This window comes from Macrobrachium nipponense, chromosome 1, assembly GCF_015104395.2.
Source record: "Macrobrachium nipponense isolate FS-2020 chromosome 1, ASM1510439v2, whole genome shotgun sequence".
Lineage (NCBI taxonomy): Eukaryota > Metazoa > Arthropoda > Malacostraca > Decapoda > Palaemonidae > Macrobrachium > Macrobrachium nipponense.
Window position 1 is genome coordinate 22064356 of NC_087200.1, and position 23852 is coordinate 22088207.

At 38.3% G+C, this 23852-nt stretch overlaps 1 protein-coding gene across 4 annotated transcripts; it reads left to right on the forward strand.

The window, feature by feature from the left end:
* Positions 1-918: 918 nt before the first annotated feature.
* Positions 919-23410, forward strand: LOC135219167 (uncharacterized). 4 transcript variants are annotated; one of them, XM_064255701.1, is made up of 5 exons: positions 919-1068; positions 2053-2303; positions 6131-6267; positions 7914-8078; positions 23013-23410. In XM_064255701.1, exons 2-5 carry the CDS (start codon positions 2153-2155, stop codon positions 23181-23183), a joined length of 624 nt encoding a protein of 207 aa, XP_064111771.1. In that variant the 5' UTR covers positions 919-1068; positions 2053-2152; the 3' UTR covers positions 23184-23410. The 4 variants fall into 4 exon arrangements, with proteins under 4 accessions (XP_064111771.1, XP_064111770.1, XP_064111768.1 ...); XM_064255700.1 differs by having other exon boundaries at positions 931-1068; positions 1601-2303; XM_064255698.1 differs by having other exon boundaries at positions 935-1068; positions 1420-2303.
* The last annotated feature ends 442 nt before the right edge of the window (positions 23411-23852 follow it).

Consider the following 23852-nt stretch of genomic DNA (forward strand, 5'->3'; position numbering starts at 1 on the left):
ATCATGGATACAGATGTATAATTTTATGGCAGCGTTAGGTGTTCCTAGAACGACAACATAAATTGAAAGCTTTTTTGGAAATATGACAATTGTATGCCTATGGCCAATAAAGAAATATAAGCAATATGTAATGAGACATTTTTCGTCAAAATGTAGACCACGATGATATACGAAATAGAGGATTTGAATAACTCTAATGATTTGCCAAATGATATGTAAGAGAAAACCAGGCGGACATATCATTCTGTTCTCTTACTCACGAAAGGTTAGTTCATGTTAGTCTTCATTAATCTTTGCAATTGGTTGAGTACTACCGCCACAGTCAAGGTAAGAATCTGAAAACAAGCATAAACATGGAAGGCAGATAGATAACAAATAACTAATACTTTATGGAAACAAGTCTTGGAAAAATATTATAATTTATAACTAGAATATAGATACATTATTGCTGCAACTGGCAAGAATGAGTGACGAAGAATAGAAGGACTGATGTGTGAATTCTAGGGAGATGGAACTGTGCGAATGAATTGGCCATTTGATTTTTCACTCGTAGTACCACAAACGTGTAGTATACTTCCGCATCATTAGGAACAGTAAGGAGGATGCTTCTCAAGCAAAGCTAAGGACTGAATACCGCATGACTCAACCAGAGGAATGGATATAAAGATCGATGTTGCGACCTCAGGTGGTCTGCCGCTTGTGTTTCCTGCGTGACTGACATTTCATTGCTATTGCTCACCGTATACAAGTCTCAGGTTCCCCGTTGCGTCATTTCCTCCCGACACAAAACACCTTCACCAACTAATCTACACCCGCTTCCACGACCCAGGATCCCACTACCCCCCCTTCCCCCTCTCTTAATTCCCCTAGCACCACCCCCTCACAAGAAACGCCTACCTGGTCTCCCAGTCTTATCAGTTTCTCTCGCCCTTCCCAACTCCAAGTGGCAGAAGAAGAAGGAACTCAGTTGTCGTGTTCCCGCTTAGTTGCGGTGTTACTCCTAGAGTTATAGTTCAAGTCGTTCTTTAATCTGGGATCTATTTTGCGGACAAGATCATCGCTTTTAGGGTAAATAACTGTGTTCTGCCTCGCTTGTTTTTGCATACTGTGGTGGTAAACATTTGGGAAAGAAAATTCACTTGTGACAATTTACGGAAAATTAATCTGGGCGTGTTTCTTATTTATTGGTGTGGGAAAGGGCGAAGGAAATTTTGTATTAAATTTGTGTTTTAACAACTTTTTAAAAAGTGAAATAGACTTCTTTGTTCTGAAGTGGTTCTTTTTTTATATATATTTAGGTATGCTGTTTGTGGGACATTGTTTTTAATATAAAACTTAAGAATTGCATTTTGAAATTCACGGTGTATTTAAAAAAATTAAATGTTATTTCTTAATTAAATTCTAAGCACTTTTAAACAGAGAAACACGAACTTTCACTTGAAAAAGCGACTTGTAGGTAGAGCGTTAACAGCAGGTGACGTCATCATGAGATAAGGGGCGTAACAAATCATGTGTAATAATTGCCAGGTATTCTGAGATTGTCTCCATCGATTACATAACATGGCTTTCATTACATCACCCCTCTATTGTATGTAAATAGACCGTTAGAGATGACAAGACAGGAATGACAGTAAGCTTAGACTTACGAAAGAGGTGCATGAACACGCAGGAAATACGACGATACTCGGCCATCGATCCTTTTTCTTCTTCTTCCGCGAAGACTGGAGCGAATTGACTCATTCGAGCGACGCTCTTTCTCAGGAATAGTTGCATATTCTCAGCGTTCTTCCCTCTGCCGTGTTTGAAGGAAATTTCTACATATAATCTAGAAAAGGAGTAGTAAATAATGTCAGCTGTAGTGAAAGATTTAACGTTTTAGAAATCGAGAAGTGATTGCGTAGCTTATTTTTATGCATTTACCAGAAAAGTAAGCATTGCGGTTGATACTACTCCACTGTGGCGTGAAGAATTCGTGAGTGTTAGAAAGATAAGCAATCGTCATTAAGTTATCTCATTATCTCTTCCAAACAAACTTATCTTTATAACAATCAGTGTCCGATTAACGTCCGAGTGAAAACAGTGCAACATAATACGTTCAAAGAGACACGCAGATGCTCTAAGGTATAGACCAATGTGAGAGAGAGAGAGAAAAATGAATGTGTTGACATCAACGCTACTCTTACTGGGGCTTAGTGCGACTGCGCTGTCTCAGCTTGGCGAAACCAAACCAAGTGTGGCGACGAGTCAGCCTTCCGTATCCACCGCCCCTGTCTTTTACGACGAAGTCGTCTACGACGATTATGGTAAGTCATCAGATACGCTTCAAGCGCTTCCTGTCATGACAACTTGATTTGCGTGCGTATGTGCGTTTACGCGTATGCCTTTGGGAGGTCCTCAGAAGAACACGAGCGCTTATTGGTATTATGATAGTTAAATCAGATACGTTTAAATTTGTAACAAGTTTTGGGATTTTTCTTCCTCTCGTTTCTCCAGATTTTGTCGTCTTTCTCCATTAAACATACTTGGTTTATCGGATCCAACAGTGTTAATCCCCAGTATTTACTTCTGCTCTCTCTCTCTCTCTCTCTCTCTCTCTCTCTCTCTCTCTCTCTCTCTCTCATTTGAGGAAGTTGCATAGGTAATTGACCTCCGCACTTGAAAAGAAAAATTATCTTAGGGTTTCCACGCGTTTGAACTGTGGATGTATTAACTCGGGTCATCATAAAAGATATTATATTTAGAATATTTGTCTTTATCCATGTTATAAGGTACCACAGAAAGTTTCAGCAAAACTTCTATCGATCGAATGTATATTAGAATAGACATCTCAGAATAGTGTTCTAGCTATGGATCGCTATTGGGTAGGAAATGCCCATCGTGCTCTGGGGTATTTCTCATCATTTCCTCTTACACGTAAAACTATGAAACCATGAAATAATTGTCAGCTGATTCACTGTTGATCTATTATTATTATTATTATTATTTTATTATTATTATTATTATTATTATTATTATTATTACAGAGAAAAGCAAAATCGAGATGAATTAGAAAAATAAAATAAGTTTAAGAATAAAGTAGATGCCAACGAATCAAAACATAAAATATTTATATTTCCGATGGGTTTTCAGGTGCTTACTCTAAATGGTTCAATGGTATTTTAGGAAACTGTCCTGTCAAAGTCTTGGTATTCTCTCGCTCTCTCCATATTACCAAAATGAACGAAAAACTTGTTGAAATGTAACTGAGGTTTTATTTATTTATTTATTTATTTTATTTTTGTAAACCCGATGGACCAAAGATATATCACGAATCCGAGTAGAGAGAATTTTATCGACGCATTTATAAACTAAAGTGTCAATGGGAAGAGGTCGACTAGAGAGACAGTGTATGTATTTATCGCTTACTCGTGGAGTAAGCCTACAAACTGCTATTGTTCTTATTGCAAGGGAGGGGGGGAGGAGGTTGCTGTAGGAAAACCCTATGGGAAAGCCTAAAAAGGTCTGAAAAGGTGTTTCGCATTTAGTTTAAGATTCAAGAATTTTAGGAGGGCTATTTTAGGATAGGCCGCGGAACCCATCAGGATCATTCAGCGCCCTAATGATAATGAAACCTATAAATTAGTATGGTAAATTATGAATAATTGAATGATAATAGTGTTCACATATGAACGTAAAAAATGAAGAATGAAAATGTATCGAAATTTGAAAATATATACTTTACAGTATACAAATGACTAAAATCTTTACTAAATATACTGAAATCATATCTCATTAAAATAGCCATATTCTTTCAGATAAGCCATATGGTTACCTATTCAACACCATCATTTAGAATTTCAAAAATATTCTTCCCAGCTATTAAGTATTTTACCCTAAGGCTATCAGGACAGTGCTTAGTTTGTTTGTTTGTTTGTATGGTGCTTTTATGTTGCATGGAACCAATGGTTATTCAGCAATGGGACCAACGGCTTTACATGACTTCCGAACCACGTCGAGAGTGAACTATCAACAGAAATACACACCTCTCACACCTCAACGGAATGCCCGAGAATCGAACTTATCAGGACAGTGCTGACCATCACAGTGAGCACAAACTGGGCCACTGGCTCCCTCTAAAATATAACGATGGGTGAAGCGGGTATGGCTAATAATCCTTAGCCGTGCTTGGATGATCTCGAATCATCTGATGCGATTAAAACCTGACCTCCAAAAGTCATTACTTTCTCTAATATTTGTGTACTTATAGGATAATTATGATTTATTTATTCGACTGAAAATGTAAAAAAAAATCAATAATGAGCATGTTAAACAGTATAGAACAATTATATCTAATGAAATATAGCTATAATTGTTCTATACTGTTTATCTATTTTAATTTTCGTTGGTGAAACATCTCTCTATATGACTGAAGATTTTAGCTCGCACCCCGAGTAAGCTGGAAGTCGGGTCACGCCTTGTATTAAGTTGCGTTCGAGTTACGTACGTATATGGCATCACAGTATTGGAAAATAAGGGCGATTTATGATGGAAATATAATAAGAGATATCCCTGATTCAATTCTTAATGCAACACTCATCTTTGAAGGTCATACTTAACAAACATTTCCACGAATTTCCTTCAACTTTGTCTTGTCTAATTTGTTGAATAGTTGGAGGAGGAAGTTATTTGGCCGTGCCCTTGAGAAACGCCGGATTTTTTTTTTTTTTTAATTTTTTATCTTTTCTTTGAATTTTTTCAAATATTTGCTCACTATCTTCAGTTAGGACTGGAACATTTACATATCAGACCAGAGGCAGGTTAGCCTATACTCTGTTTTTTTCCATCTGTCCATCCGCCAGTGGTGTTTGCGTATGGTAACACTGCGTCCCGGGCTTTAGATAGTTACATTCAGCTTACATTCAACAATAATAACAATATCCTACTTCGAATATTAACAGTGTAATTCGCATACAGTAAATTATTAAAATTTCAGTTGCAAATGTACACCCAGATTTCCTTTTATTTACCTAAAACTTACACAGCGTAACTATCTAAAGCCCGGGACGCAGTGTTACCATACCCAAACACCACTGGCGGGTGGACAGATGGAAAAAAACAGTATAGTTAAGTCATGTTGTCTGTTGCATAACTATACTCTGTTTTTTTCCATCTGTCCATCCGCCTGTGGTCGTCGCGCATGGTAACACTGAGTTTTAAATAGTTACGCTATGTGTAAGTTTTAGGTAAATAAAAGGATATCTGGGTGTACATTTGCAACTGAAAAGTGTTTTAATAATTTACTTTATGCGAATTACACCGTTAATATTCGAAATAGGATATTATTTAAAGTCCTTGACGCAGTGTTACCAAGCGCAAACACCACAGGCGGATGGACAGATGGACAAAAACTTTCGGAACTTCTCGGTTCCAGCGGTCCTTTATTCCTCACACTATGGACGGTGGAACAGCCACCCAGGTGTCGTGCAATTGGAACTTCAGAAGTCCAAGTGAAGATGCAATGCATTACTGGCCTAATACTGTTCTTCTTGCATTTTAGTACTTTATTTTTTTTTATCTTTTTTTCAAAAATGGGATTTCTTCTTTGTGTATTTCACTTCCTCTTCATTCTTCCTAATAAACACCATATTATTTGGAAGCCTGAATTTCAAGTCAACGGCCCCATTGGTGGGCTCGTTCCATGTGAATAGGTTTCATCTACTGAATAATAATAATAATAATAATAATAATAATAATAATAATAATAATAATAATAATAATAATAATAATAATAATGCTTGACAAAAATGTACGCTATAACATAATAATAACTGACTTGTTAAAAAATATCCACAATTATACATATATTTCTATGTAAAAATGTTTAATATATAATTGTGGATATCTTTTAACAATTTGTTTTCACGAAACTGTGAATTTCTTAACAATAACTGACTTCTTATGTTTTAATTCCGAAAATAGCTTTCTTGTAATTTTTTGGTACTTCACTAAAAAAAAAAAAAAAAGTACAAAGAATGCCAATTACTTCCATTGACTTGAACTTCTTCGACTGTCTTTGTACAATCCACTTGGAATTTCGTACTGAGAAGTAGACACATCAAGATCTTATTTTAAAAGTGCATACCTCTTTCAGACAGCCCAGACATCGTCCTAAATAAGGATGCAGGACTCCGCAGGACAAGCCACAAGTCTGTGGAGGGCACTTACCAAGGATGTTTGAGCGAAGACTACATAACCAATGGAACGTACATTTACTTCAATCTTACCCAGGTCAGTTTTAAGCGTCTCTACGCTTCCAGTGCTCCACTTCAGCTGTGGTAACCTGAATTGCTCTGACAAAGTATGCACTAGGTTAGGCAGAGCCAGCTGATGCAGGTTTCATACATTGTTTCACTTATTGTCAAACTAGGGGTTGTTCCATTGTAAAGGTGCGTCCACACGGTCGAACAATGTCCGACGGACAAACATTGTTACCAATTAACAATTGTCCGCCGGTCTTTGCCTTGTGAGCAAAGTAAAAGTAGTGGTAAACGACTTCATCTGGTACCACTGTTTGTTGCCAGATCTACTTCCATCGTTTCAACGCTTATGACGTCATCCTGCTTCGCCTATGATATGGTAACAATGTTTGTCCGTCGGACATTGTTCGACCGTGTGGAAGCACCTTAAGATTATTACTTAATCTTCAAGGAAAAATATGTCTCGATGTGCTCTCCACTGTATAGCCAGATAGATCACCCTGTGGTAGGGGTGTAAGAATACTACCACCGTGGGTCCTGCGTGTCGTAAAAGGCGACTAAAAGGACAGCTGCAGCCTTGCAGTCTTACATTTTTAGTAAAAGGCTAGACCCACCGCCAATAACTGTGGTTAATGACATCTTCAGTATTTCATATGGAATACTCGAGAAAGCTTAGTGAGAGAAAGTCTTTATAAAGATACAAAAAGTAAAAGTTTCATTTCCGTCTAAGTCACACAGAAATCAAAGTCTATGTGCTATTGTAAAATTGTCTTTTATTTAGTTAATCATTATCAAGGCAGTCTTGACGAGTTGGCAACATCAGTCTATCATCAGCGTCATCAACCTCATTTCTGATCATCGAGAAGTATCGATGGGGCTAAGAAATATGACGCCAGGAGCCCCGTACCTGGTACTTGAGGGTACCATGACCAGAAATTAATTTTGGGGCCAAAGCGCCTGATTGTGCATCGGGAAGTCAGCTTCTTGTTCAATTCCGAATCTTTTCTCTAACATGTTCGACGCTCTTACAGTCTTAAATCATTGTTGTCTTATCTGGTGTTATGAAATGCAGTATGCGGTTTATGATGAATTCAGTTTGCATTATAATGACACCGAAGATGTCTTCGAATAAAGCGAAGCTTTAAAATCTAAAGGTGTTCTTAGTCTTATAAAGGAAGGTATGGATTACTTATCATTAACACAAAAAACAAAAAACTCAGTTCCTGATTATACATTATTGAGGACTGTACTGTTGAAGGAAAAACAATGTAAAATAGGAAGACGTGAAGAGAAATGCTCCAACAGACAGTCGTTAAATGTCAGCTGCCGGTGGAAAGAAGATCGTGACCCTACACATCGAAAATCAGCCAAATATCAAAGGAAGACAGTATTTACTGCAGCTCATTACTGACGACACTGGGCCAGCAGTTTTCAATAAATATACTGTACAAACAATAAATATATCGTGTTCGTAAGGCATTTCTGCGAGAGTTGAAGGCTTAATTTTAATTCCAAATAATAAATTTTTATGGAAATTACCTTCTGCTGATGGCTATAGCAGTTGTACGTCAATTTATAGCAGTCAAGTCAGTAATATTTTTCGCAGTTGGATTAACAGACCTCCCAGCTATTAGAAAAACTTTTTTTTAACTTTCTATTCTTTCTTTCATTCGAAAGGATATGAAGGACGAGTTTAGCGTCAGCAACGAAGCCGAGGCCTGTTTCAACCTGTGTCTCAACAAGGACCCCTTCTCCTTCTTCGTCAGTGTCAACAAAGGACTCAGAGGCTCCAATGATGGTTGTGGTTGTCACGCTGAGGACGAGATAGACCTACAGAAGATTGTGAGTAATATATCACTTGAGAGAGAACGGGATACTGAGAGTAGCATGTCATTTGAGAGAGAGAGAGAGAGAGAGAGAGAGAGAGAGAGAGAGAGAGAGAGACTTACAAGGATTAGGATGTCTCAAAGACTTATCAGTCCATCCGAGGAGACATCGTGCTCTCACTTATATCTAGGAGCAGGTTTTATTATTCATTCACAGTGTTCTAATGATTTTGTCTAGCTTTCTTTTAAACTCTTCCACACTGTTGCTGTGTATAACTTCTGGTGGCAGGAGAGAGAGAGAGAGAGAGAGAGAGAGAGAGAGAGAGAGAGAGAGAGAGAGAGAGAGAGAGATTGTGAGTAGTGTGTCCCATGTGGTAATGAGTCTACGAGAGAGAGAGAGAGAGAGAGAGAGAGAGAGAGAGAGAGAGAGAGAGAGAGAGAATGGGGCGTACCCCGAAAATAGTACTAAGAAAGTGGACCGTGAATTCATGTATTTTTCTAATTCTGTCATTACTGTCTTGTTACTGTCGTTAAAAAAAAAAAAGATTGCACACTATGGTCTACATCACGTCTGCCTGTTGAACTGGATAGATGTAAAGTAACGAAAACCTGCTTTCGAGTGTTGAACGACGATTAACAGTTTGTAATGTTACGAAAAAAAAGTTTGGTGTTAAATAACATTGTATCTTCCAAGAAGTAAATCACTGATATTTTCTTTTCCATTGAAGAAAAGAAACAAATTTTCAAAGGAAGGGGTAATTCATATATATATATATATATAATATATATATATCTATATATATATATATAATATATATAATATAATATATTATTATAGGATGAATGGATTATGAACTTTACGTCAAGCCCAAGCACGGGAACCTATTTTGGTCATTCAACACCTTAGTGAAATTAAATACATAACTTCATGCTTAATGAAACGTAAATGGGAGTGAAAATCTAAGAAATATTTTTCATAAAAAATTTACATTAAAATATTTTTTTTAATAACTTAATGATTAATGAAATGTAAATGGGAGTGAAAATGTAAACACCATATTTCTTTTAAAAAATTACGTACAACAATTTTTGTAATAACTTAATGATTAAAGAAACGTAAATGGGAATGAAAACGTAAAAAACATACTTCATAAAAAACATACAAATATTTTTTAATAATATAAAATAATAAAAACTTGTTTTTATATAAAAATACAAATAAAAGTATAACTGCATACGCTTGTATGCATTAGGTGATAGGTAAAATTATACATGTCAAATTCTATAATATAAATCTATTTTAAAGAAAAAAAATATATATATGTATGTATGTATGTATGTATGTATCTATGTATGTATATTATAATGTATGAATATATGTATATATATGTGTATATATATATATATATATATATATATATATATATATATCTATATATATATATATAAGTATGTATGTATGCTTAAAAAATCACTGTAGATGCACGTGACTTCATAAATAAGCGAATCCAACAGGAAAATGATAGTCAGAAATCCAAGCGCTTTCGTCTTTACTCAGACATTGTCAAGGAGTTAATGAAGTACAATTGGAGAGAAAGGTCTCAGGTACAAAACAAGATCAAGAATACCAGATGGTTAATTGTCAAAAGGGTAAAAATTAAGAGAGATAATCCAGGCTTATCAGATATCACACGGTCACAAACCTAAACAGATTTGACCCCTAACCGAAATTACAAAGTTTCTTTGCAGTCCAAAACATGTAAAAACTGAATATATTAATTTTGTTGCTTATATTTATCTACAACTTTTTTCATTATGAAAGCATCAAGTTTAAATAAACGGAGACTTAAATTTAGAACATTTCTATTATTTGACTTAATGAAACAAGATTCAATTATATTCCTTTTAACTGTGTCATTACATGGGATTAAGGCTCTTGCTTGACTCCAGTTAATAGGATGGTCTAAATCTCTCATATGTACGAATAATGCATTCGATATTTGCCCAGTTCTCACAGAATATTGATATTGTTTGAGACGTTGTGAAAGAGATTTACTGGTCTGTCCGTAATAGACTTTATCACACTTTTTGCAAGGAATTTCATTTATGCAGCCTGGAAGATCTTTAGGAGAATTTTTTATTATTAAACTCTTGACATTAATATTACTGAAAACAACATTTATGTTAAAAAGCTTTAAAATTCTAGAAATATCTAAAAACCTTTCATCATAGGGTAATTTTAGAATGTTATGCTTACTAAATTCAAGTTTGTCATTAGTTGAATAAAATGTTTTTCTAGCTCTTTTCCATGCCACATCTATAAAAGTCCTTGGGTATTTAAGTTTCAACGCAATATCATAAATAGTTTTAATTTCAGCGTCAATAAACTGCGGGCTACAGACACGTAAAGCCCTTAGGAACATCCCAGAAAAAACAGAGAATTTAACATTTTGATGGTGATTGGAGTAGTAATGAACAAAAGAGGCAATGTTAGTTGATTTTCGAAAGACTGAAAATAAGTGTGGATGGATGGATGTATGATATTACGGGGAGAACCCAGGGACTGGTGTCAAGAAGGCCATTCAACGCCGTAATGAAGGGTAAATAAATTAAATTACGGTAAATGAATGAACGAATTAGTGAAAGAAATGATTAATAAATAAAATAATAATAATAATAATAATAATAATAATAATATTAATAATAATAATAATAATAATAATAATAATAATAAGAATGAATAATTAAAATAATAAATAATAAAAATAATAATAATAATAATAATTAAATTAATAATAATAATAATAATAATAATAATAATATCCTTTATTTCAGCTCAAGGCCATATACATGGAATATACAAAATACAGTCAGTAACATACACAATCTAGTGACATGAGACATGATAAAAAAATGAATAATCGGCACTTATCCACAAAATAGCTGAGGTAGCATAAAATATAGTAATCATAATACTGGTAATAACAGTAATAATATTGGTGAGAAAAAAAATGCATTGAGAGTGATAACAGTTAGTGCACATATTATATAACTTGAATTTCAACTAGAGACCTTAGATGGTTACAGTAGTCAGGTCCAGAGGGCTAAATACGACAATTGAATGTAAAAAAAACTTCAACTTGATAGTAAAATCACAGTAATAATGAAAAAAGTAAAATATCAGCAATAAATATAATAATGACAAAATCTGCAGATGACCTTGCCAATACAGGGATTAAGTCCTTTAGGGGACAAAGGCCTCATTTTCCCATCTTTCCCACAATTTAGATCTTCTTCTTGCTTCACTCCTTAGGATGCTTTGTATGAGCGAGTTGCTGCTGTTTCTCACTTGGGTTACCAGACTGGACATTGTTCGCCTTACAATGATTTTTAAATTGTCCAGGTGGTTTTCTATGAACATCTGTGTGGTGGAGTGGTAGCGGGGAGTGTTTGTGAGGCGTCTCAGAATGTCATTGTGCACAACAGTGATACGTCTCAGGATATCTAGGGTATAGTTCGTCCAAAGGGAACACCCATAGATACTGTAGCAGTACGAGCAGAAGAGCAGCAGTTTCACGTCTCGGTGACAGAAGGCAAACCTCCTTGCAATCATGTTGCCAGTTGCACGTAGTTTACGACGCCTCTGTTCAATGTCTGCCGTATCTTTTAGGTCGTCGGTGATAATGTGACCCAAATACGGAAATTCGTGCACAAATTCCAGCCGATGGTTTCCGAGGGAATTTTGTGGTTCTGCAATATGCTTAAGCAATCTCGGGAGCATGCACTGGGTCTTGATTTCGTTGTAGATTATATCAAATTCCTCTGCATATTGGCGGCAAGTGTCGATGGGTCGTTGGAGACCTTGCACTGATGGGGAAATCAGAACCATATCGTCGGCGTAACAGAGGTTGTTTATAGTTGTTTCATTGACAGTGCATCCGATTGGTAGTGAGTTTAGTTTGACATTCAAGGCATCTGTGTACGTATTAAACAGGTATAGAGAGAAAATGCCCCCTTGCCGAAGCCCGTTTAGGGAGCCGAAGGTGTACGATAATACGTTACCCCATTTGACACAGAATTGCTGTGTGGAGAACCAGCAATGTAAAATGCCAATTAGATACAGGGGTGTGCCCCTTTTATGCAGCTTCAGGAAGAGCTTCAGGTAGTTTACTCTGTCAAATGCTTTTCTCACATCTACAAAACAAAGGAAAACAGGAGAGGCTGATGATAGGTAGTAGTTCAGCAATTCTTTTAGTATGTAGATGCAGGTGTCGGTTGAGTGGTTTGCTTTAAACCCGAACTGGTTGTCAGTGGTGTGTAGAAGGGGGAGAAGTCTCACTAGAAGAACCGACTCAATTATCTTCGATACGATCGCTGTGATTGCAATTGGCTGGTAGTTGCCAGGGTCAACTGCATCCTTTAGCTTGTTTTTGATTAATGGTATCAGGTGAACTAAGAGTAGGGAGTCTGGAAGAAACCGGTGAATTATGCACGCATTGAATAGGGCAGCTAGCAAAATGTAAATTATCGGATGGCAGAATTTGAAAGCCTCTGCGGGAAGACCATCACAGCCGGGCGATTTATTATTAGGTAGGCTGTTTATGGCATCGCTGATGTTACCTGGCATAATACGGTCTGCAAAATGAAATTAAATGTTGTCAGTAAGGAGGTTATCTACATCCCTTCGGGAATCTTGATCATTTATGCAATTCAGGATATTGTTGAAGTGATCGCCCCACATACTTGCAATAGCTTCGTCTCCGACTGCTTCCCCAACTCTCCGTGATAGCTTTTTAGTTTTGGGATTTAAGGACTGGATATCTTTCCAAAGACGAGGATAATCACCAGTTGATTTTCACTTAACCTGCAGTGCTTAAGAGCAAGTTTGAACTGCGCTCCCACCTGCCTCATTAGTAATGCAGTGTCTTTCCCTCGGGCTACCGTTTTGCCTCTACAGTAAAAACATTTCTCCTGAGTATGTATACAGATCTTTAACCAAGTCATTCCATCCAGGTATATTACGAGAATTACCTTGACGAAATCTATAGGCAGTCCTGCCCGAAGCAAGCATAGCGGAGATTATGTTCGAATAGAATTCATTCAAATCCCTCCTGTGGTGGTCATTTCAACAATTTGTGTTGGTACAAAGTAAGGCGTCTGCCGGTTGAACTATTGACCGCAACCTGGTTTCCGTGGTTGCCCTAAAGTATCTGGTTTTCTGTTGGTTTTTAAAATCCCAGTTTACCGCTGGTGGACGGTCAGTTAGGGGGTTCACGGTAGGGAGGGGTGGGGTACTGAATGACACCTGTAATGGGATGTGATCGTAGCCCGCTGCAAGATCGTAGCGAATATTGCAGGTAATAACAGAATCATGAAGTTGTGGAGATGTGATGCAGTGGTCCAGCCAGGAGGTTGTAATTGCGTCCGCTCTATTATGTACATATGAATAAGAGGAGGGAGGGAGGAGCATTACATCGCTAATTTGGAGAGCATGATTTTGACAGAAGCGAGTAAGTTCATTATAAAATTGTTTTGTGGTGTGAGAATTAAGGTCCCCGATTATACAAATATGATCAGCAGGAGAATCATGAATAATACAGTGGTCCCCCCGTATTCGCGGGGATGCGTACCAGACCCCCCCGTGAATAGTTAGAACCCGCGAATGTTTGGAACCCCTATAAAAATGCTAAAAACAGCCTATTTTGTTAGTTAAAACTCAAGAAAAACCCACTAAAAATTTTCATATATGGTTTTTTTAATAGTTTTATCACAAAAAGTGTATTCTATGATGAAATTCATAAAAAAAAACCAGGAATTTGTGGATATTTACCATAGAAAAATACCGCGAATGTGCGAATTTTCCGCGAATAATGCAGGGAAACGTTCCCGAGAGAAATCCGCGAATGTGTGAGTCCGCGAATCTGGAGAACGCGAATACGGGGGGTCTATTGTACTGTGTAACTTCCCTAGGATCATGCAGTAATGATAGAAATTATTGTTATTTTCCCATGGCATATAAACATTAAATATTAGGATTTTAGAGTTCCCTACTGCCACTTGAAGCCCCAGGAATCTGTCATTCCTGTAGGTTATCACCTTTATCATATTGTCTAACGATTTGTGCCACAGGAAAGAAAGGCACCCTTTCAGGCGACCGGCTATGAATTGATCTGTAACTTGCATCGATGAAGTCGAGAAGGTTCTGAAGTCTTCATGAATTGAATCGCAGATGACAAGGTCATGTGGCCAGAGGAGTGTTTCTTGCAATGCAATGATGCCATTGAAGTTTTTGCAGAACATGTTTAGGAGAGGAATGTATTGCTTGAGGCCAAAAATATTCCAAGAGATTATGTTTAATGTATCCATGGCTACTCACAAAGATGGGAGATAAATGCACTGATCATTTGGGTGGATGGGGGGTTAGCCAGGGTGAGTGGGCAGTCACTCGCCATGGGGGGTTGGCTGGCACTTGCGGTGGAAATGACCCTGGTTGGAGTGTCAGTAAGTTCCCCTGGGGGTGGTTGGTCCCAGATTACGTTATATCTTGAAACTAATATATTAGCCACTTTATGTTTACTTCTGCATGGGAGTTCGTGAGAGATGAGTGGGTCAGAGACAGTGAGAAACTTGACTCTCTCCACTATGGCGTCTAGAGTCACCAATGAGCGCAGATTGTGAATTACTACGTGACATCTCTTCTCAGGTGACGGGCGAGGTGAAACACGAATGTTGGGCTCCGGTCCAGCGGCCAAACGAGAGGTTCTTCTCTTCTTCCTGCTTGTTTGTATCTGCCAGCCGCCAGACCCCTCATGATCACTCTCATCTGCATCTACGATGGGGGGTTGGGGGAGAGGGATAGGGCGGGGAGTATCACGAGGGGTGGTAATCATCACCAAAGATCTATCTTCCACCGGAAGCACTGGGGAGGGAGAAGAGGTTGGGAGACCAACAGTCCCCTCAGAACGGTCTATAGGTGATGGGAGCACTTCCATGTTGCTGGGAGGTGAGGAAAGACTTGATGCCGCATTCATAGGAGTCTGGTGGCTATCTGTGCGATTGTCTATCAATCCCTGCACTCCTTTGATCGCATCCCAGATCCATGTGAGATTATTTGTTTCCACCGTTTTAAGTCTGTCTAGGGATTCTTGTAGGCCTTTGATCACGTCCCAGATTCTTGATAATTTATCATTTGTCTCCTCGATTTTTTCAGAGTTTTTTCCAATTATTTCTGAGAGGGATTTTGCGGTTTGGAAGGTACTTTCTGCTGTGTGGTACACCGCAGGTAGGCTTAGGTCAGCAGGCCCCTTTGGAGGCAGAATGTAAGGGTCATCAGCATAGATTTCCACCCAGCAGGTCCTTAGCCACTTAGTGATATATGATAATTTCTTGTGAGAGGACAAGTTTTTCGCGGATCGCCCCTTGAGAATGCTCTCTGGTATCAGATCTTTGCATTTCGTATATGCAACGTTGATTTCCTCATCAGAGAGGACATCACTGACAGATTGTATAGCGGACTCGATGTCGGAACGGTTCGATTGGTATTGTATAGAGTAAAGACAATTGTCTGCGAGTATGGAACTTGTGTGTAGGGCACAGGCACCAGTAGGTGCCTGGGTCACTTGCGCAATGGTTGGAGGTTGGTCGGATGACATTTTTGTGGTAAGGGAAGGGTCAAGCACTAACACATACACTGCATTCTTTTACCCATTTCCGAGGACCAATAGGCCTCGAGTAGCTGTGATTTGAAAGATTTCTAAGGCACTGATTGGAGCAGAAAGAATATTAGTATATCTGCAATTGCACAACTCTCCGGCTTACATGCTGGGTATTGCGTGGAGACACTATTAACACACTGCTTACTATAAGAGGTATAATCACCAAGGGCGAAAAACCCTTCTTTTCTGTGAAGAAACGCGAGAGAGACCTCCACACACCAAACAATAGGCAAATGTAACCAATAAATAATAAAAAGAAGTGAAGTTTAATGAAATGCTTTACATATATTAAAAATAATTTAATGTTTTTAAGAATCTGTATGATGTGATATATAAAGAAAAACCTAAATGTTACTAATAATTTGTATACTCTTCAAAAAGATGAGCAGAAATATCTGCTTCATCTCCTAAAATATTCAAGAGGGATTTACCCAGGAAATATTTTTCCCTTAGGTTAAAATATCTGGGGGCAAACCATCTGAATGTGCTCCACTGTTAGTATCTCATCACAATAAGCACACTCTGGTGGGCTGCTTCCTTCTAAAATAATCTGATGGGTTAACAGTGTGTGCCCTATCCTTAATCTTGTTGAAATAACCTCTGTTCGTCTGTCAATGGGACCAACAGCTTGACGTGACTTCCGAACACGTCGAGAGTGAACTTCTATCACCAGAAATACACATCTCTCACCCTTAAGTGGAATGCTCGAGAATCGAACTCGAGGCCACCGGGGTGGCAGGTCAAGACCATACCGATCACGCCACCGAGCCGCTTATTCTGTTCGTCTGTCAAGCTGGAATGACGAAGGCCACGGCAGTATATTTTTCCTAATATTTTTATACTTATTATTATTAGCAAGAAGAGGAGAAGCATAGATATGAGGAGAAGTCCATCTTTCTGGCAGTAAATATTTATGCAGTCAGGTAATTTAGCTGTGTATGCTGTATCACCAAGAATAACAGAACACCCAACACCAAGATCCGACTTTGTTCCATCTGTATAAATCTTAACATAATTTGCATGGGTAACATCATGCTTTAAGAATTTTCCCTTAATCTCTTCTTCAGTGTAGTCCTTTTTGTTAAATGATTTCTTGCATACTAAAGCTTCTGGAATAAGCCATGGAGGATTTACAGGATGTTCTACTTCCAGGACTTTCTGGGATTTGAGGTAGTTATCCCTAACATCCTCATTCAGTCGAATTCGGAATGGTTTAGAAGCTCTTGTACCAGAGAAATTCCGCTATTCTGTTTCCTTGAGTACTTGAAAGGAGGGATTTTTGGGAGCACTTTTCATTCTAGCCATGTGTCGCAACCGTAGCTCTTGCCTTCTTAGATCAAGGGGAAGATGATCTGTATCAACGTAGTATATGCTTTCAACAGGCGAAGTTCTAAAAGCCCCTGAGCATATTCTCAACCCCATGTTCTGTACAACATTCAATTCCTTTAGCTTGGTTTCACAAGCTGAGGAATAGATCTGACAGCCACAGTCTAGCTTGGAGCGACACAGCGAGTCATATAGCCTCAAAAGGGATTTCTTACCAGCTGCCAACTTTATCCAAAAACAACCTTTAAAATATTCAAAATTTTTTTAGCACTAACCTTTAAGACATTTATGTGGCTGGTTCATGTTAATTTTCGGTCAATAATCATCCCCAGAAATTTTACTTCATTTTCATAGGGAATGATAGATCCTTTTACACTGTGTGGGAACCTCTTCCACACGCCGGTACCTGGTAAATTTCACTGCGACTGTTTTGGAAGAGGAGAATTTGAAACCATTCTCATCAGCCCACTTAGTAATAGCATTAATAGACCTTTGCAGATGTTTACATACTGACAATGAATCATATCCTATGCAGTATAATGCAAGGTCATCGACAAAAAGTGAGCATTTAACAGGAGGCAAGATTTTTTCAACCACACTATTTATGGCCACTGAAAAGAGTGTTACACTTAATTCGCTTCCTTGGGGAACTCCTTCCTCCTGCACAAAAGGTTGGGAGGAGTTTCCCACTTTTACCTTAAAGAATCTATCCGTTAAAAAGGAGTGTATAAATCTGATCATTCTTCAACATATGCCCATCTTGTGCAATTGTTTCATGATGACAATTCTCCAGGCACTGTCATACGCTTTTTCGAGGTAAAAAGATGTGCCAAGGGTCTGACATTGTTAAACGAATTGTTGGATTTGGTTGGTCAGCCTCAGCAATGGATCAAGGGTGGAGCAGTTTTTCCTGAAACCAAATTGAAATGGTGATATTATTCATTTGGTTTCTAGGTGCCAAACTAGTCTAGTATTTGTCATTTTCTCCATCAGCTTACACAGACAGCTGGTAAGAGCTATTGGTTTATAGCTGGTGCTAGGGAAGCATCTTCATTAGGATTTTTAAAACAATTAGAGATATTTTCCAGTCCTTGGGTAAAATTCCAGTTTCCCATATTTTGTTTATAATCTTAAGTAAATATTTTTTGGCATCGTCTGGGAGGTATTTAAGCATTTCATATATAATTGCATCCTTACCTGGAGTTGTGGATTCACTAGAGGAGAGCGCCTCCTGTAATTCTCTTAAGGAAAACTTGTAGTTGTATAGATCAGATTTTCCTGAACCAAATTTCAGAGTAATTTCAGAGTTTCTAATATTTTAAAATTCTTGAGAGTGATTATTGGCGCTGGAAACTTTAGAAAAGTGTTTTCCTAGCTCATTGGCAACTTCAGTGGGCTCTGTGATCAGTGTCTCGTTTATTCTTAATGAGGGTAATGGTGACGCAACAAATTTTCCACTCAGTTTCCTAATTTTGCACTACACCACTTTCAGCGGAGCCTTTGAGTTTATTTCATTAATATATTAAAGCCAACTAACTTTTCATGCTTTCTTATAAAAGTGCCGTTGCTTGGCTAAAGCACAGTTGTAGATTAATTTAGACTGAGCAGAGCCACTAGTTTTGTAATGTCTGTAGCACTTCCTAGTCACTTTCCCCAGAATACCACGAGTCTTATTCCACCAGGGAACTGCAGGTCTATGAGGTTTGCCTTTTGTTTTGGGAATCGAGCCTTCAGCACTCTTCAGAGTAGATTCACTAAAGTAATCATAGGCATCTAAATGAGAATGAAATGACTCTACTTCCTATCTAGATTGACACCCTTACTGAATTTATCCCAGTCTGCATCCTCTACCTTCCACTTTGGTAAGACTTCAGATGGACCATTCAGAGCATATTTCAAATGGATAGGGTAATGGTCCCTCCCATTTATATTTTCGTTAACAGACCAATTAAAATCACGGTGGATACTTGTTGAAGAAATACTAAGGTCCAGTGTACAGAAATGATGACCAAGAATGCTGTGGAAAGTCATAGACACATTATTATATAGGGTAACATCATTCCTATCAATAAGGGCCTCAATTAATTTCCCTTTACTGTCTAGAAACCTACTTCCCAAGGGGGCTGTGGGCATTAAAATCTCCTATGAGAAGTAAAGGAGCTGGAAGCTGGTGATTTAAGGACTGAATATCTTCATTGTTAAAAGCAAGATTTGGCGGAAGGTGTAAGGAGCAGATTGTTAGCCTCTTTGCCAAGATGAATGAAATAGCAACAGCTTGTAGAGTTGTATTTAATTGAATCGTGGAGTGCTGCAGGATTTATTAACAATAATTGCAGCACCTCCATGGGCACGATCACCAGTTGGGGGATAGGAGTTAAATATTAAATAATTTAGTCCAGGATTATAAGGAGAGTTGCCTAACATTGTCCCCTACAGGCATATAATCCCTGGATTGAATTCATGCATTAAGACTTTAAGGTCTTCTGTATGGGCTCCGAGACCTTTACAGTTCTACAGAAGGATATCAAATATGAATGAATATTAAGGTGGTAAAATATGCTACTTCCCACTCCTAGGGGAAGTACTGTCCCTAGGGTGGAGAGGAAAGTAATCCTTTATAAAAGAGATTGTTTTCTTAACCCCTTCATTTGAATTGAAATTTAGGGTTTTTGGCTGACCATATTTTTGGTTATGATCCTCATGATCAGAATTTCCACTGTAATTCTGTGCACCACTTGGTTTATTTGTTTTAGGGCAGCAAGGCTGATTAGAACTCACCTGTTTTTGTACTGAAACAGCATTTGGAACCACCTTTCTAGGTGGAGAGATCTCGTCAAAAACACGGAACCCATTTGAAGCTTTTATTTTAAAGCTGTCATTATTTGGGGATGCATTTTTTGTGCGCTTCTTGGTGGTTATCATTATAGCTTCGTTTTCATCCTTGTCTGTGGCTGTGTGAAATTTGATAGGAAAATTGCTTGGGTTTCATTACCAGCTTTTATTAGCAAGTTCTTTCCATAACATTTTAAATTTCCTACGGGAATGGAACCAACCATGCTCTCAATACATTCAGCAGCCTTTATAAAAATTTTCCCTCCCTCCTTGTAGCTAGCAACATGCCATATAGGGGGAGGAAGCACTTTGATACATGGGGTTGGTCCATGTTCTTCATTCTTAGGGATAAAATCAAATGGCTCATCATTCAAGTTTTTCACTGAAAACATTTATTTTCGTGCTAAGAACTGAATCATTAAGAATGTGGCCATGGATTCTTTATTGTGCCCCACTAGCATCCAAGGGTGAGGAAAATATAACAAAAGCAGAAAATGACTGCTTCTTTTTCTGGAATCTGGAAGTAATTTAATTCTTTCCACTTTACCAAATTGTTTCATTACACTATGCAAACATTCATAATCTAATGGCAAATTTATATTAGTGCAATAAAGGACTTTTACTATGTGAATCAAATCCACCAGGTTTACTAACACCCTGGTGTCTCAGTGCTTGGTTCTGTCCGACAGCCGAACTCACATCCATGTTCATGACAGAAGTCGTTGCCAGTGCCAGTGAGTCATCAGATCCAGGGAAGGGAAAACTAGTAATCAAATCCATAAAATTATGCCAGTTCACATTCAGAAGTCCAAAAATTGAGCACCCAACACCCAAGAGCCCGCTGAGGCCCCAACAGCATATCAGAAAGGGAAACCTAGGCAGCTTATAATGCCTAGACTCCCCAACCCAACAAACCACCAAAGCCCACGAAGCGATCCCTGGATACTAAGCATGCACACACCAAACCACCTCAGACAAACCGGTTCACCTACACCAAAAACTGTTTGGTTTTATCAAGAAAGTATCTGGATCAGTCAGGTATTTGCATTCTCCACCAATGGCACAAGTGAAAGTTGACTCCAAATAGTCCACCCCATACCCTACCCTTACAGGTTAGCATCAATACGCTTGCAGTGGTCCAGGTATAAGCCAATCTGAGTGCTGGGAGTTCTGGCCCCCTAATGGGGACTGACTCCTCACTCCAAATGTATTGGTGGGCTTCCATACAGAAACCAAGAGTCCCATACCCAAATACCAGCCCCCTATGGATTGTGATGGGCTGATCCCTGGAGAAGGTCCTGCCCTCAAGATAGCAATGGGAAAATCCCATCATGATCTCTTAGGTTCAAACCATATCGGGTGGCAACTCACCACCACAACTCCCACAGTTAGCTTCAAATGTAAACCCCTTCCAAAGCACGATCCCTTCTTAGACTAAGCAGTAAAATTTTACAAAATGTGAAAAATTCCACAAAATTAATCCAAATATATATTAATACATGAGACTCTTGGACTCAAACCTGGGAACAGATTCCTGGGGTTCAAGAGCCCCCTAACCACGTCAAGGTGGTCTCACATTGAGGGGATTTTATAGTTGGGGATTCTGGAATCCATTCTAAGGAGTCCATCACTTTTCTCACTATGATTGCTGTTTCTAGTTGCACACTCTTCTGCACGAGCTCTGGAACTACTTCGGCATCTAGTTTTTCCAGGTTCCTTTTCAGGAATCTTGGGATTGTGCCTACCGTCCCTATGATTATGGGTACAATTTCCACTGGCATATCCCATATCATTCTAATTTCTAGTTTTAGGTCTTGATACTTATCAATTTTTTCTCTTTCTTTCTCACCTACTCTGGTGTCCCATGGTATTGCGACATCAATGAGTGATACTTTCTTCTTGATTCTGTTAATCGACATCACGTCTGGTCTATTGGCATGTATCACCCTCTCTGTTCTGATACCATAGTCCCAGAGGATCTTTGCCTGATCATTTTCTACAACTCCCTCAGGTTGGTGTTCATACCACTTATTACTGCAAGGTAGCTGGTGTTTCTTGCACAGGCTCCAGTGGAGGGCTTTTGATACAAAATCATGTCTCTTTTTGTACTGGTTCAGTGCAAGCGCCGGACATTTGCTTGCTGTGTGGTTTATGGTCTCGTGTTTCACATTGCACTTCCTGCATATGGGCGAGATGTTATTTCCATCTATCATTCTTTTAATATACAGTGGCCCCCCCTCCCCCCCGTATTCAAGCTCTTCGGAGTTGCGGACTCACGCATTTGCAGATTTCTCTCTGGAACATTTCCCCCCAATATTCGCAGAAAATTTGCCTATTCACGGTATTTTTCTATGAGAAATAACCACAAATGTCTTTTTTTTTATCAATTCATCATAAAATGCACTTTTTGTGATAAAACTATTTAAAATACCAAGTATGAAAATTTTTAGTGGGTTCATCTTGGGTTTTGAATAACAAAATAGGAGGTTTTAAGCATTTTTTATAGGGATTCCAACTATTCGAGGGGGAGTCTGGTACGCATCCTCTGCGAATACTGTGGGACTACTGTACGTATCTGGTTCATTGAGTCTGATCTTGTGCTTTCTTTAGCATTCTTTCTGTTTCCTTATTGACTCTTGAGTTCTCCCCCCTGTAGCCATTGCCATATTTCATCGCTGGCCAGTTCTTTAGTCTGTCTCATGTATACTGTCCGGGCATTGGTTTGTTGTGCCATTCCTCTGTTCTGTTTTTACTGTATTATTATACGTATTATTATTATTATTATTAACAAGCTTTGGTTTGCATTTTTTCTGCAGTGACTTAGCATATATTACTCTTTGATTATAATGATAATGGATAATCATTACCATAAAATTTCGATTCACTAATTAAAATCCAACCACCATTTTATAATGAACGAATCCCAATACTCATTATTATCGATTTACTGGTGGCGAGTGTCGATGGTCTGTTAACCCAAGGGGCACACTGTGCTGGGAAGTGTTTAGAACTGTTAATGCAAACAAAATGCCTCTTTTATTTATTGCACGTCCTACTATTCTTTTTTTGTTTTTCAGGAATGGGATGACAGCGCCTGTGATGAAGACGAGAACTGCGCAAGAATTTACTGTGGGCCTGAGAACATCGGCTGCATCAATGCGGCTCCTCCATCTTTCCTCAGTTGTTCCACCAACGTGTTTTGGTTCATCGTGTCGTTCCTCGTCGTGTGGACAGAGTGGATGAGGTGACCGCTCGAAGCAAGTGCCCGTGCTGACATAAGGGCTTCTACTGTGTAACTCTACTTATAACTATCCTGTACAAAGTCATTTCTTTTCTTATCTATGAAAGATAAATATTTACATGGTTAAATGCATATTGTTATATATAAAATATAGTTTTTCTAATGAATACTAGCTATGTTGAAATTTATTCCTGACGATGCATAGCAGATATAATAAATGGGGTAATTATTTTACAGGATATTTGCTTCTTGGTGGTATATATATATCCTATTCATAATTCAATCTTTTATTTTTCTAATGAAGATGAAGCAGTTAGTTTTCACTTAACCAAACAAACAACAGAATTAAGAAAGAAGGGAAATTCGATATTAAAGCTATGATTTACAAAGTCAGAACAATAATGAATTGTGTGAAAAAAGGATTGGTTATCTTTCTTTACCATTTAGCAAAATTACTATTTACACATAATGGCAACAGCTTGTCGGTGTGGAAAATAAAAGTACTAGATATGTGAAACCTCTTCACAGAGACCCCCCCCCCCCCCCTCTTTCCGTATTACGTCACTTCCGGTTAAGGGCTGTTAACATAAACTACCAACAAAGTTAAGAAGGTTGGATGGGGGCTCATTTCTTTGTTTATTTGTAGTTCAATTGGCTTAAAATGGCGAGAGAGAGA

Bases quoted from the DNA above. Each gene is read 5' to 3' on its own strand.
- LOC135219167 (XM_064255701.1), top strand. From the start codon at position 2,153: ATGAATGTGTTGACATCAACGCTACTCTTACTGGGGCTTAGTGCGACT. The intron at 6,268-7,913 runs GTCAGTTTTAAG...TTCATTCGAAAG, and splicing joins TTTACTTCAATCTTACCCAG to GATATGAAGGACGAGTTTAG. The intron at 8,079-23,012 runs GTGAGTAATATA...TTTGTTTTTCAG, and splicing joins AGATAGACCTACAGAAGATT to GAATGGGATGACAGCGCCTG.